This window comes from Salvelinus alpinus, chromosome 7 (assembly GCF_045679555.1).
Source record: "Salvelinus alpinus chromosome 7, SLU_Salpinus.1, whole genome shotgun sequence".
NCBI classification, from domain to species: Eukaryota; Metazoa; Chordata; class Actinopteri; order Salmoniformes; family Salmonidae; genus Salvelinus; species Salvelinus alpinus.
Genome location: NC_092092.1, coordinates 20,128,066 through 20,142,254, shown reverse-complemented (window position 1 = coordinate 20,142,254; position 14,189 = coordinate 20,128,066). Strand labels below are relative to the sequence as shown.

Genomic DNA, 14,189 nt, shown 5'->3' with positions numbered 1-14,189 from the left:
GACTAATATGATTCTGGATTTCCTTGGTCCTGATGTGTATTTTTTCCTGTGCTTGGTCACTCCTCCCGCAGTGTGGTCTGGTGGTGGTCTTGGCCCAGTTGGGTTGCTATGTTCCTGCTGAGAGCCTGTCCTTTACCCCTGTGGACAGAGTCTTCACACGCTTGGGAGCATCGGACCGTATCATGGCTGGTAAGGACTCGTACCCCACTCCCCAGGAAGTGAATGGGTGTGTCCCAATTCTTCTGAAGTGTGGACTTGTGCACTGCTCCCTGTGCATTTTAAAAGTATTTGATTGGTGTAAGCATGGGCAACTGGGAGTTTTGACCATATTTATTCAACCTTTCCTATTAAGTGTGAAGTGAACAAGTGCACACTTTGGGCATAAGGGTTGAGAATTGGGATACATAAGTGTTTTCCCAGAGTCTCAGGAGTTCCTTAAGGTGTCCTCCTGAACTAAGTGAATGTAACCCAGGCCTGTGTTCCTTAAGGTGTCCTCCTGAACTAAGTGAATGTAACCCTGGCATGTGTGTTCCAGGGGAGAGCACCTTCTTTGTAGAGCTCAGTGAGACAGCTAGTATCCTACACCATGGGACCAAGCACTCCCTGGTGCTGCTGGATGAACTGGGTAAACAACACATCTCTTATCTATTTGTCTGTCTTAAGTCTTTGTGTTGAATTCAACATGGTGTGGGTACTACAAGAAGAAGATGTAGCTTTTGGGTTCATCCTCCACTTCTGAGGCATAGTTCTTTGGCCAGTTTCAGACCCAGAACTAGTTCGGAACTAAAAAGCATGATCAATGAAGATTCTCTTTTGAACATGCTTTTAAGTCAAAGACTTAATCTGTGTCTGGGAAATCGGCCCATAAAGTTTAAGTGAGAAACTGATCCTTTGTGTTGCAGGAAGGGGGACAGCCACATATGACGGCACAGCGATAGCCAGTGCTGTGGTGAACGAGCTGGCGGAAAGGATATGCTGTCGGACCCTCTTCTCCACACATTACCACTCCTTAGTAGAAGACTACACCAACAACCCTGCTGTACGGCTTGGACACATGGTGAGGAGACAGCACACAAGCAAGCTCAATGATCATCAACACAGTACACGGACATAACAATTCAATGACAAATATTGTGCCTTCGGATTTTATACGCTGGACATGTTATTTTCAGCTCTGTCAATCAATCACAAATTGTAGACTGTTTTATAGCCATATCAAATATTTCTGGGTAACAATTACGTTATTTTCTAACCAGGTTTCCAGCCAACCTTTTTTATGCGAATAAAGTACATGTCGGATAACAAATGGCAGGACTGATGGAAACTTCCCAAATGTCCACAAAACACATACGCTAGACAATGTGGGATATTTTTTTGTCTGTAAAATTCATTATGCAAGAATTGTCGGTGGAAATCTTTTTCTTCGCAAATATTGATAATAACCATCATATCGAAGTACGTGATGACATCTTGTGGTCCTCCCACTACGACTTGTCGGGAGAGCATGCAGTTTTTTTAGGCTACAGATTAAATCAGTTATGATGAACTTCATTTTGCACCTTGCACTTCACTGGTGAAAGTGCAAGGTGATGAGCTTGATGCTCCTTTCCAATAAATATCGAGGATCTTATTCTATTCACATGATATGATCGATGCTTGGCTGTCGTTTGACAAATAAAAAAATTCTTGCTCGTTTGTCCATAACAATCTCATGAAGGCTGTACGTGTGTTCTAGCCAACAGCACGTAGATAGCGCTATTCATTGACTAGACTAGAGCGAACCTGCCAGTATCAGAGTGGGCACACTGGCTATATAACGCAAAAGAAATTAAGGAAAACCATCAGAGTTAAAAATGCGATGGAAACCCATTTGACTTATTTGGTACTTACGAATTTAACCACAATCTATTTTTATGTGCCCTACATCATCACGCACATTATTTTAAATGCAACAAGTCAATTTTGTGGAAACACATCTCGAAGGAACATTTTGAATATAGCTTTTATGATTTAAAATATATATATATTTGCATGAAAATCTGTCGCCAATTGGATAAAAACCTGACTACTGTAATAGATTTCAATTAAAAATTGGCAAAAATAGCTTTTTAGCTAAACTTATTCTCATCCAACAATTTTCCTAGTACTGTCTGGGAGGGGAAACTGAAAACTAGCTGTTATTAGCAGAGCAGTTTGGAACTCTTTGCTATTAGTCTATTAAGCAAACATAATTGACTGCACTGGGCCTTTAATCAACCAGTCAGTCTTCCCCTATCAGGCTTGTATTGTGGAGAAAGAAGGAGATGAGGACCCTAGCCAGGAGACATAACCTTCCTCTATAAGTTCAAGCAATTAACCCATCACTCTGTCCCCCTCAGGCCTGTATGGTGGAGAATGAGGGAGATGAGGACCCTAGTCAGGAGACCATCACCTTCCTCTACAAGTTTATCGCGGGAGCATGTCCTAAAAGCTACGGTTTCAACGCTGCTCGCCTCGCCAACCTGCCTGAGGATGTTATTCAATCAGGCCACAGGAAGGCCAAGGAGTTTGAGAGGAGCACCATTTCCCTACGAGTCTTCAAGTATGTGTTGAACTGTAGTTACAGTGAAGTCGGAAGTTTACATACACATTTAAACTCAGTTTTTCACAATTCCTGACATTTAATCCTAGTAAAAATTCCTTGTCTTAAGATCAGCACTTTATTTTAAGAATGTGACATGTCAGAATAATAGTATAGAGAATTATTTATTTCAGCTTTTATTATTTTCATCACCTTCCCAACTTTGGAAGTATGCTTGGGGTCATTGTCCATTTGGAAGACCCATTTGCGACAAAGCTTTAACTTCCTGACTGATGTCTTGAGCTGTTGCTTCAATATATCCACATAATTTTCCATCCACATGATGCCATCTAGTTTATGAAGTGCACCAGTCCCTGCTGCAGCAAAGCACCCCCACAACATGATGCTGCCACCCCCGTGCTTCACGGTTGGGGTGGCGTTCTTCAGCTTGCAAGCTTCCCCCTTTTTCCTCCAAACATAACGATGGTCATTATGGCCAAACAGTTCTATTTTTGTTTCATCAGACCAGAGGACATTTCTCCAAAAAGTACGATCTTTGTCCCCATGTGCAGTTGCAAACCGTAGTCTGGCTTTTTTATGGCAGTTTTGGAGCAGTGGCTTCTTCCTTGCTGAGCAGCATTTCAGGTTATGTCGATATAGGACTCATTTTACTGTGGATATAGATACTTTTTGATTTGCACTTTTCGCACTAAAGTATGTTCATCTCTAGGAGACAGAACGCGTCTCCTTCCTCAGCGGTATGACGGCTGCGTGGTCCCATGGTGTTTATACTTGAGTACTATTGTTTGTACAGATGAACGTGGTACCTTCAGGCATTTGGAAATTGCTCCCAAGGATGAACCAGACTTGTGGAGGTTTACAATTTGTTTTCTGATGTCTTGGCTGATTTATTTTGATATTCCTGTGATGTCAAGCAAAGAGGCACTGAGTTTGAAGGTAGACCTTGAAATACATACACAGGTACACCTCCAATTGACTCCAATTAGCCTATCAGAAGCTTCTAAAGCCATGACACAATTTTCTGGAATTTTCCAAGCTGTTTAAAAGCACAGTCAACTTAGTGTATGTAAACCTCTGACCCACTGGAATTGTGATACAGTGAAATAATGTCTGTAAACAATTGTTGGAAAAATTACTTGTGTCATGCACAAAGTAGATGTCTTAACCGACTATAGTTTGTTAACAAGACATTTGTGGAGTGGTTGAAAAACGAGTTTGACTCCAACCTAAGTGTATGTAAACTTCCGACTTCAACTGTACATGTAGAAGTAAACTGAGTATACCAAACATTAGGAACACCATAATATTGAGTTGCCCACTCTGCCTTTTTTGCCCTCAGGACAGCTTAAATTCGTTGAGGCATGAACTCTACAAGGTGTAGATAGCGTTCCACAAGGATGCTGGCCCGTGTTGACTCAATGCTTCCCATAGTTAAGTTGGCTGGATGTCCTTTGGGTGGTGGACCATTCTTAATACACACAGGAGACTGTTGTGTGTGAAACCCAGCAGCTTTGCAGTTCTTGACAAACTGGTGCGCGTGGCACTGACATTTGTCTTGCCCATTCACTCTCTGAATGGCACACATACACAATCCATGTCTTAATTGTCTCAAGGCTTAAAGATCCTTCTTTAATCTGTCTCCTCCCCTTCATGTACATTGAACAAAAATATAAATGCAACATGTAAAGTGTTGGTCCCAAGTTTCATGAGCTTAAATAAAAGATCCCAGAATTGTTCCATACACACAAAGCTTATCTCTCAAATTTTGGGCAAAATGTGTTTACATCCCTGTTTGTGAGCATTTCTCCTTTGCCAAGATAATCCATCCACCTCACATGTGTGGCATATCAAGAAGCTGATTAAACAGCATGATCATGTGCTGGGGACAATTAAAAGGCCACTCTAAAATCTGCAGTTTTGTTACACAACACAATGCCACAGATGTCTCAAGATTTGAAGTGGCATACAATTGGCATGCTGACTGCAGGAATGTCCACCAGAGCTGTTGCCAGAGAATTGATTGTTTTAAACGTTGTTTTAGAGAATGTGGCAGTATGTCCAACCGGTCTCACAACCGCAGACCGTGAAACCACGGCAGCCCAGGATCTCCCCATCCGGCTTCTACTCCTGTGGAATTGTCTGAGACCTGCCACCCTGACAAAACTGGGTTTGCAAACTGTCAGAAACCGTCTCGGGGAAGCTCATCTTTGCTCGTCATCCTCACCAGGGTCTTGACTTGACTGCAGTTTGTCGTAACAGACTTCAGTGTGCAAATGCTCACCTTCGATGGCTGCTGGCATGCTGGAGAAGTGTGCTCTTCACGGATGAATCCCGACAATGTGATTGCAGAGATGCAATGAGATCTTGAGGCCCATTGTCGTGCCATTCATCTGCCGCCATCACCTCATGTTTCAGCATGATAATGCACGGCCCAGTGTCGCAAGGATCTGTACATCATTTCTGGAAGCTGAAACTGTCCCAGTTTTTCCATGGCCTGCATACTCATCCGGACAAGTCATCCATTGATCATATTTGGGATGCTCTGGATCGGCATGTACGGCAGCGTGTTCCAGTTCCCGCCAGTGTCCAGCAACTTTGCATAGCCATTAGTGGGACAACATTATACAGGCCACAATCAACTCTATGCGAAGATGTCTCGCTGCCTGAGGCAGTCACACCAGATACTGACTGGTTTTCTGATTCACACCCCTACTTTTCTTAAGGTATCTGTGATACTTTAGATGCATATCTGTATTCCCAGTCATGGGGAATTTATTTCAATTGACTGATTTCTTTATGAACTGTAATTCGGTAAAAAATATATATTTTTGTTTAGTCTACATTGATTTAACAAGTGACATCAATAAGGGATCATAGGGTTCACCTGGTCAGTCTGTCAGGGAAAGAGCAGGTGTTCTTAATGTTTTGTATATACGAGTCTTCAAGTAACTAGTGTTATTTTTCCATCTTTTTTGCTACACAGGAAGCTGTGCTTGTATGCTGAAGACCCCACAGCAGCCAGCACACAGTTTGCCTTGCTCGTCCAGATGATCAGCAACCTGTGAAGATGAAGGCGTTTTGTTTTTTGGGCCTGTTAAAGAGAACGTTACATTTCTAATTTGAATGTTGTATCGAGTAGAAATGATTCTTTCAGAATAGGAAACTTTTCAGTCTATTTGAAACATTTAAAACCTTTCACATCTCTGAATCCATGTTTTGTTCTTTGTAGTTTGTTCTTCTCTCCTTTCCATCACAAATATTATGATCTAATAAAGTTTATTTTAAAAGAATGACCACTTTCCTCTATCTAGGAAATTAAACCCTTTTAATTCACACTAGCATCTACAAAATGGTTATTGAATACTCCACAATATATTAAGTCTAGATGTTATGGTACATGCATACAATTCTGGCTGTTTGAGAACCCACAGTCACACCATATACTGGTTATATATTTAAGAGCTTTACTTTAGAAAAAGATCTCTGGCAATGCTTTACCTCTATGTGAAAATATTTGCCTTAACCTGGGCTCAGATCGGTTTGTGTGGCATTGCCAACACCTATGGTCATTATGGGAAATGACATCACCAGAGGCATTTGCAAGACAGAACAAACAGATCTGGGACCAGGCTAGAAAAGCGCCATGTTAACCAGGACAGCTGTAAGTTCACAAGACTTAGGGCTGGATTCAATCAGTATCGCAGAGGATCCGCATTATAGCTCGAGTAAAATTTTAAAGGCAATGTTCCTATGTTTGGCAACGTCATCGGTAAACGCTGCAGGTCAGCTCAGTCAGAAATGTCCTTTACATTTTAACGCGGAAGATACCGATTGAATCCAGCCCTTAATACAGAGGTTTACCTCCAGTGTGGTCCAAATAATAGGAAATATGTAGCGAAGCATTCATGGTTCCTTATCTCCATATTGCAGACAAATGTATTTGGGTGTTCAAAGAGTCAAAACCAAAATGGCCACAGTTCTAGATCAATTCTAAAAGTTAACAAGACCAATGTATTTTTCGCAGCTTCTCTTAAAATAGTCAATGTTGCTTTGTTCTCTTTCACAGAAAGAATGTAGATACTGCGACATTACACCAAGTCTGTGGGGGGTAATAACCAAAAAAAAAAATGTATATATTTAATAAAGACATTCAAGTACAGTAACATTTCTGCATGAAAATACAAAACTACATGAGAAAAGCATTTAAAATCTTTTTTCTTAAAAAACCCCCGAAGTGCTAGGTCAATTTTTTTCTGTAACCATACATATACCAGCACAACGGTTTGCTGCCGGAGACAGAAGCAGTGTGTGGCGAGGCTCTGCCTCCTCTGCCTGAGGAACTAGTTCCTCGTATGGCTCTGTACAATAACTGCAGTCTGACTTCACTTCGCCAAGAAAGGCAGGGAGGGGCATTAAAATGTCTAGCGTCCATCCACAGCTCCGCTATAAAGCTGAAATGCTTCCCATGAATTCTCCAACCTGAGTCAATATCTGACATGGCACCCTATTCAGTTCATAGGGTACTTTTGACTAGGAACCTAATGCTGGCCCTGGTCAAAAGTAGTGCCCTATGAAGGGAATAAGAATACCCATTCATCACCGACCAAGTCCCATTGCCTCCTCGTCAACATGTTGCTGGGAAGGAAAATAAAAAGAAGCGGTGCAGGCAGTCAGTGCATCCACAGCAGAAATGTCATGTCTCCTTTCAGCTTGACATCCATTTTTCCCCATATTTTTTTAAAGTCATTTTTACATTGTAATATTTATAAGTTTGTATTTTTCATCCTCCCCATAGGTGGACTAGTTAGCTGAGCTGAACAAACAGGAGTCTCTGTCCAAAATGACACCCTATTCCCTACAGTGCACTAGTTTTGACCAGGGCCAGCATAGGGTTTGAGTCAAAAGTAGGGTACTATATAGAGAAAAGGCCTGGAAGGGTCCGGGGGGGGTCCAGCTCAGTTGTGTTGCAGCGTATTGGACTCTATAGGAGGGGCTGAGTCGTACAGTGTGTCCGTGTCGTGCGTGGGCTCTCCGGCTAGCGTGCAGGGATTTGACAACGTCCCGGCTCCACAGTCACAGAAAAATCTACAGCGAAGACAAAAGAAAGAATTATGCTGGAAATGACATGGAAGACTAAACTAACTGATCAAGTAGCCACTGAAATACTAGCAGATATCCAGTTGGATCTGTACACTATTTTTTATAAATTAAAGTCAATTACTGACGAGATACTAACACGTTTGAATGTGACATTTCATTTGGCACAAGAGGAAGAGGTTCTGCAACAAAACCAGATATAATTTGAATATCCGCAAAGTCATTTAGAATGAAGTATCGCTGTAAAATACAGTGTGTATGGGTCTTATTAACAAGAGAACAGTAACGTACCTATCATGCCTAATGAACTCGACGTCGTGTCCCTGGTGGCACTTCTTGATGCAGTTCACACAGATGGCGTTGCGGTCTGTTGTGTTACAGGTGTGACACCTGACCACACGGAGGGACAGAACAAAGAAACAGGTGATGAGCCAAACGAGTTGTCCAGGTTACATCGATTAAAGTGGACAGCTGGGGCCTGTTGCAGAAAGCTGGATCAATGAGTTAGCCAGCTAACTGTCCAACATTGCTTGAAATAATGTTATTTTCAGAACATAGCGTTCTCAAATCAACCAGAAAGTGAAGAGTTAAGTGGCTGTTTATCAAAGTTTAAATGGCTAATTTAATAATCCTGCTTTCTGGAAAATCCCACTGGTAGAAGTTAGATATATAGGGTAAGAAATTATTACCTGTAAAAATCGTGCATTGGATAGCTGGTGTAACTTGAAATCTTGTACAGGCACTGACCTCTGCTCACAGCTTTTTCAATGGCATCTTGATTGTTCATTATTTTGTTATCTGGAGAGACAGGAGGACAAGTGTAGTTGGATCAGTCCAGGTACAGATGAGAAAAAGTAATGAAGAGGCAATTTAAGATAATTCAATTTTGACAAAGACTAACTGATGTAAGTAGATCCTACAATGCTAGATTCCAGGAATAAATCATCCACAAATCACATCATGGTGACACATTGTCCTCCCCTTTCCCCCTCTTACCTTTCATTGTAACGTTGACACCAGATGCGAGAAACAACCCTCCAAAGCGGTTATTGAAGATCTGATTTCCCTCCAGGGTTGCCGTGGCATGATTGGTGATCTCAATACCTGGTGGACAGAGACAGGTCAGGATCAGCGTGGAGGAAGTGGAGATTCAGAACCTGACCCCTAAGCACTTGTGGAGATCCAAGAGGATTTGATTGGTATAAGCAACATGGTTTAACTTCCACATTTTGGATTGGGCCTCACTCTTTGTCTACTATTAATCAAAAGGATACAAAGCAAAATACTGGTAGGCTGTGTTCATTAGGGGACACAATGGAAAACAGAACATTTGGATTTCTTATTGGACAAATCCAGGTAGTCCCTCCCTCTCATTTCATTCCACTTTCCACCATATGGTGCCTAATGAACACGACCTGGATTGAACCCTGCTTTCTAGAATTGCATAATGCACCTGCAGCGAAGCCGTCAAATATTCTGTTCTTCCTCAGGACGGGGTGGCTGTTGGTGCTGATGAGGACCCCTGCTTGGGCGTTCCTGAATATATCATTCTCCTCCAGTAAACCTCGTCCTCCGTTGAATATACAGATCCCTCCGTCTCTCCCGTCGTGGATCTTATTCCTTCGGAGAGTGGGGTTGCTGTCAGTCTTTATCCACACCCCTGCCATGGCGTTGTCAAAAATCTCATTGTCCTCGATGAAGCCCAAACCTGAAACAGAGTCAATATATCAGCCAATAGGTCTCCCTTTCATTTATCCTGGTTAGAAGGTTCATGAGGGAGCATCTGAATTACACAGGAATTTGATTGGTCCACTTCACTCAGAACCTGTGAGTCCAGGGTGTCTTCACTGTTCTGCACATGAATTTAAAATGTAGAAAGGTACACTTTCTGAAGAAGACGTGTGCTTGCTTCACCCCTATCCAGACAAGATCAAGCAGTGTGAGAGGAGGATGGATAAAGACAGAATAATAGATACTGGTTTCTCACCTGAGTTGTAAACCAGAATGCCTCCATTTTGACCTCCCCAGATCTTGTTTCGTCTGATTTTGGGATTGCTGCCAGTTCTGTTACAGTGGGAAACATTAACCATCAATCAATCAATGCATATATGTATGGTTGGCCATTCATTTTGAGTTCCTGCTCTCTCACTGACCTGATTTGAACTCCGGAGTACATGTGGTTGTAGATATCATTGTCCTCCAACACTCCATGGCCGTTGTCGTAGAAGTAGACGCCAACCTGTATGACCCACACAAGGCCAAGTGTTTAGTTTGCAGGTTATTGTCAAATTTCATTCATTCATCTGTAAGAGATGAGTAGCCCATAGAGCCATCTGAACAGACAGACGGGTCTCTCTCCATCTCTGTACCTGTTTCCCACTGTGTATCCTGTTCCTCCTGAGGACAGGTGTGCTTCCTGTAGTCACCCACACTCCTGCCAGCGTGTTGCTGTACACCTCGTTCTCCTCTATCACCCCCTGTCCCTTTTCATGCTACAGGGGAGACACACAGATTCATGACATTACTAATACCCTTATCCAATGAGAACTGTCCCGTCTTTCAGAGTCCATTGACTACAAGATGGCTCTGTATCAATTTACATTTTCGTCATAAGTCGCTCTTATCCAGAGCGACTTACAGGAGCAATTAGGTTTAAGTACCTTGCTCAAGGGCACATGGGCTGATTTTTCACCTAGTCGGCTCGGGGATTAAAACCAGCAACCTTCGGTTACTGACCCAACGCTCTTAGCCGCTTGGCTACCTGCCTAGTGTTTTAGAGCATTTTATTTTCAGACACTAATAAGGTGGGCTAGTAGTTAAATATGCTAAAGGCTTGCAAATAAATCACAGCTATAAGTCTCAGAATATTTGCTACACATTTGACTACATGTTTTCTTTAAAATACACATATAAGAAAGCCCTACCACGTAGATGCCCCCGTGCTGTCCGTCGTGGATCTTGTTGTGTCGTACGATGGGGCAGCTGTTTGTCCTGATCTGGATCCCTGCCAAGGCGTTACCGTAGATATCGTTCCCCTCGATGAGGCCTCGCCCATCACCGAATATGTAAACTCCGCCCTGGTTACCGTTGAAGATAGCGTTGCCCCTGTGATTGACACAACGTGGAAAAATTTCATCAGAGTATCCATTTACACATCAGAATCTATTTAACTTAATATGGGTTGTATAACAGACAACAGCGCGAGCGATATAGAAACAGGGAAAGAGAGGGGGGAGAGAGAGAGAGAGAGAGATAGTGAGTGTTTGACTTTAAAACCCCACTGACCTTATTGTAGGATCACTATTGGAGGTGATCCACACTCCAGCAAAGTTGTTTGCATAGATCTTGTTCTCGATGAACTGTCCTCGGCCCTTCTCGTGCACGTAGATCCCTCCCGTCTGTCCATGGTGGATCTCACAGCGCACCACCGTGGGGTTGGCGTACGCCTTCACCTCGAAGCCAGCTATGCGGTTCCTGTGGATGTTGCAGCTCTCAAAGTAGCCCTGCAGGGGGTGACAGTCACAGTCAGTCAAAATAATCAGAATGCCAAGGCTCTTTCTCAATTCATATTTTCTCGATTCGTTGCATCCTCTCTCCTTGCCTCCTTTTCCAAAAGCATTGGAGAAGATGGTCAGTGGGGAGGAACCTTGGACCTTCTCTAATACGTTTCAGAAGAGCAAGGTGCTAAACGGTTCTTTCCTCTTGAGAAAATTACCTCAATCCAATGTCTTATGTAACTAAGCTACAGTGTGAGTAGGAACACATTTACATGTTTTTAAAAGGGAAAAGCTGTGGATTAAGGTTTATGTAACTAAAATCAGTGGTGCGTCTCTAAAACCTACACATGGATTAAACTGCAAGCCAACACTTCTCTTTAAGAAGAAACGGCTGCAGACTGAGGTTCTACAGTACACTAACGTTCTTCCTCAATTCTTCTTTCCTTGTTACCTTGCATCCTCTCCTTCTCAAAACACATTGGAGAAGAAGGTCAGAGGGAAGAGACCTTGGACTTTCTCTTGCAATAGGTGAGAGGATGCAAGAGATGGAGGTAAGATGAATTGAGATGGCGCCTTAAGTCACTACAGTAGACAATGAGCTGGCCACAATGGACCAATATGCCGTGTCATCTCAGTGGTAGCCAGACCAATATAGCGTTTCATCTCAGTGGTAGCCAGACCAGACCAATATGACGTGTCATCTCAGTGGTAGCCAGACCAGACCAATATGACGTGTCATCTCAGTGGTAGCCAGACCAGACCAATATGACGTGTCATCTCAGTGGTAGCCAGACCAGACCAATATGACGTGTCATCTCAGTGGTAGCCAGACCAGACCAATAGAGACCAGACCAATATGGCGTGTCATCTCAGTGGTAGCCAGACCAATATGACGTGTCATCTCAGTGGTAGCCAGACCAGACCAATATGACGTGTCATCTCAGTGGTAGCCAGACCAATATGGCGTGTCATCTCAGTGGTAGCCAGACCAATATGACGTGTCATCTCAGTGGTAGCCAGACCAATATGACGTGTCATCTCAGTGGTAGCCAGACCAATATGACGTGTCATCTCAGTGGTAGCCAGACCAATATGACGTGTCATCTCAGTGGTAGCCAGACCAGACCAATAGAGACCAGACCAATATGGCGTGTCATCTCAGTGGTAGCCAGACCAATATGGCGTGTCATCTCAGTGGTAGCCAGACCAATATGGCGTGTCATCTCAGTGGTAGCCAGACCAATATGGCGTGTCATCTCAGTGGTAGCCAGACCAATATGGAGTGTCATCTCAGTGGTAGCCAGACCAATATGGCGTGTCATCTCAGTGGTAGCCAGACCAATATGACGTGTCATCTCAGTGGTAGCCAGACCAGACCAATAGAGACCAGACCAATATGGCGTGTCATCTCAGTGGTAGCCAGACCAATATGGAGTGTCATCTCAGTGGTAGCCAGACCAATATGGAGTGTCATCTCAGTGGTAGCCAGACCAGACCAATAGAGACCAGACCAATATGGAGTGTCATCTCACCATGCCGTGGTCGAAAGTGAAGACGCCCACGTCTCTGCCGTGGTGGATGTGGTTCCGTCTGATGATGGGGTTGCCATGGTTTTTCACCCAGATCCCAGCCAGAGCGTTGTTGGAGATCTCGTTGTCCTCATAGATACCCTGGAAACACAGAGTGTCAGTTTCATAGCAGAATCTTGGAAATGGGATTATTTGAGTTATCAAGTGCCATAAGGAGAGAGAGGTGTGTGTGTGTGTGTGTGTGTGTGTGTGTGTGTGTGTGTGTGTGTGTGTGTGTGTGTGTGTGTGTGTGTGTGTGTGTGTGTGTGTGTTTGCATTACCTACCTGTGCATGGTCGGTAATGTAAAGCCCCACGTTCTCACAGTCGCTGATGTTGCAGTGTTTGATGGTGGGACAAGCTCCCTGGCCGCTCACACAGACCGCTGAGCCCACTGAAACAAACAGGTGTAGAGCCAGCAAGGTCAGCATGCTAGAGCCAAGCCAGCAAGGTCAGCATGCTAGAGCCAAGCCAGCAAGGTCAGCATGCTAGAGCCAAGCCAGCAAGGTCAGCATGCTAGAGCCAAGCCAGCAAGGTCAGCATGCTAGAGCCAAGCCAGCAAGGTCAGCATGCTAGAGCCACGTGAATCGACTACGTTAGACTTAGACAGATACCCACTGTCTCAATTGAATGTGTTGAAGACACTGAAAATAGCTAGCATAGCTCCAGCATTATTTTAAAGAGTAGAAGCCTATACGCTATGATAATTATTATGCATTTGGGAGTCAAAATGCAATCCAAAATGAAAGGCCCTATAAATAACAAAATCAATCAATTACCCATAATTGGACTGCACTAAGTAGGACAGAGGGTAATACTATGTTTTATGAAAGGCATGTAGTTCTGAGAGGGTACTACTATCTTTTATGAAAGGCATGTAGTTCTGAGAGGGTAATACTATGTTTTATGAAAGGCATGTAGTTCTGAGAGGGTACTACTATCTTTTATGAAAGGCATGTAGTTCTGAGAGGGTAATACTATGTTTTATGAAAGGCATGTAGTTCTGAGAGGGTAATACTATCTTTTATGAAAGGCATGTAGGTCTGAGAGGGTAATACTATCTTTTATGAAAGGCATGTAGTTCTGAGAGGGTAATACTATCTTTTATGAAAGGCATGTAGTTCTGAGAGGGTACTACTATCTTTTATGAAAGGCATGTAGTTCTGAGAGGGTAATACTATGTTTTATGAAAGGCATGTAGTTCTGAGAGGGTAATACTATGTTTTATGAAAGGCATGTAGTTCTGAGAGGGTACTACTATGTTTTATGAAAGGCATGTAGTTCTGAGAGGGTAATACTATGTTTTATGAAAGGCATGTAGTTCTGAGAGGGTAATACTATGTTTTATGAAAGGCATGTAGTTCTGAGAGGGTACTACTATGTTTTATGAAAGGCATGTAGTTCTGAGAGGGTAATACTATCTTTTATGAAAGGCATGTAGGTCTGTG

General features: G+C 43.1%; 2 protein-coding genes across 5 annotated transcripts in view; one reads left to right on the top strand and one right to left on the bottom strand.

Annotated features, from left to right (window-relative positions):
• Window positions 1–5,871, top strand: part of msh6 (mutS homolog 6 (E. coli)) — a 30,019-nt gene extending 24,148 nt beyond the window's left edge. For both annotated transcript variants that reach the window (XM_071409357.1, XM_071409358.1), the window contains exons 16-20: window positions 72–189; window positions 536–625; window positions 903–1,057; window positions 2,379–2,581; window positions 5,565–5,871. In XM_071409357.1, coding sequence (XP_071265458.1) covers window positions 72–189; window positions 536–625; window positions 903–1,057; window positions 2,379–2,581; window positions 5,565–5,646 — 648 coding nt within the window. In that variant the 3' untranslated portion in view covers window positions 5,647–5,871. The remainder of the gene's footprint in view (window positions 1–71; window positions 190–535; window positions 626–902; window positions 1,058–2,378; window positions 2,582–5,564) is intronic.
• An 18-nt stretch (window positions 5,872–5,889) lies between these two features.
• LOC139580547 (F-box only protein 11-like) overlaps window positions 5,890–14,189 on the bottom strand; it is a 38,082-nt gene continuing 29,782 nt past the window's right edge. For 2 of the 3 annotated variants that reach the window (XM_071409360.1, XM_071409361.1), the window contains exons 10-21: window positions 13,029–13,135; window positions 12,708–12,845; window positions 10,964–11,181; window positions 10,603–10,783; window positions 10,048–10,170; window positions 9,832–9,917; window positions 9,666–9,742; window positions 9,132–9,386; window positions 8,675–8,782; window positions 8,368–8,476; window positions 7,970–8,068; window positions 5,890–7,666 (exon numbers count right to left, since the gene is read on the bottom strand). In XM_071409360.1, coding sequence (XP_071265461.1) covers window positions 7,537–7,666; window positions 7,970–8,068; window positions 8,368–8,476; window positions 8,675–8,782; window positions 9,132–9,386; window positions 9,666–9,742; window positions 9,832–9,917; window positions 10,048–10,170; window positions 10,603–10,783; window positions 10,964–11,181; window positions 12,708–12,845; window positions 13,029–13,135 — 1,631 coding nt within the window. In that variant the 3' untranslated portion in view covers window positions 5,890–7,536. The remainder of the gene's footprint in view (window positions 7,667–7,969; window positions 8,069–8,367; window positions 8,477–8,674; window positions 8,783–9,131; window positions 9,387–9,665; window positions 9,743–9,831; window positions 9,918–10,047; window positions 10,171–10,602; window positions 10,784–10,963; window positions 11,182–12,707; window positions 12,846–13,028; window positions 13,136–14,189) is intronic. The other variant, XR_011676062.1, reaches the window with a different exon arrangement.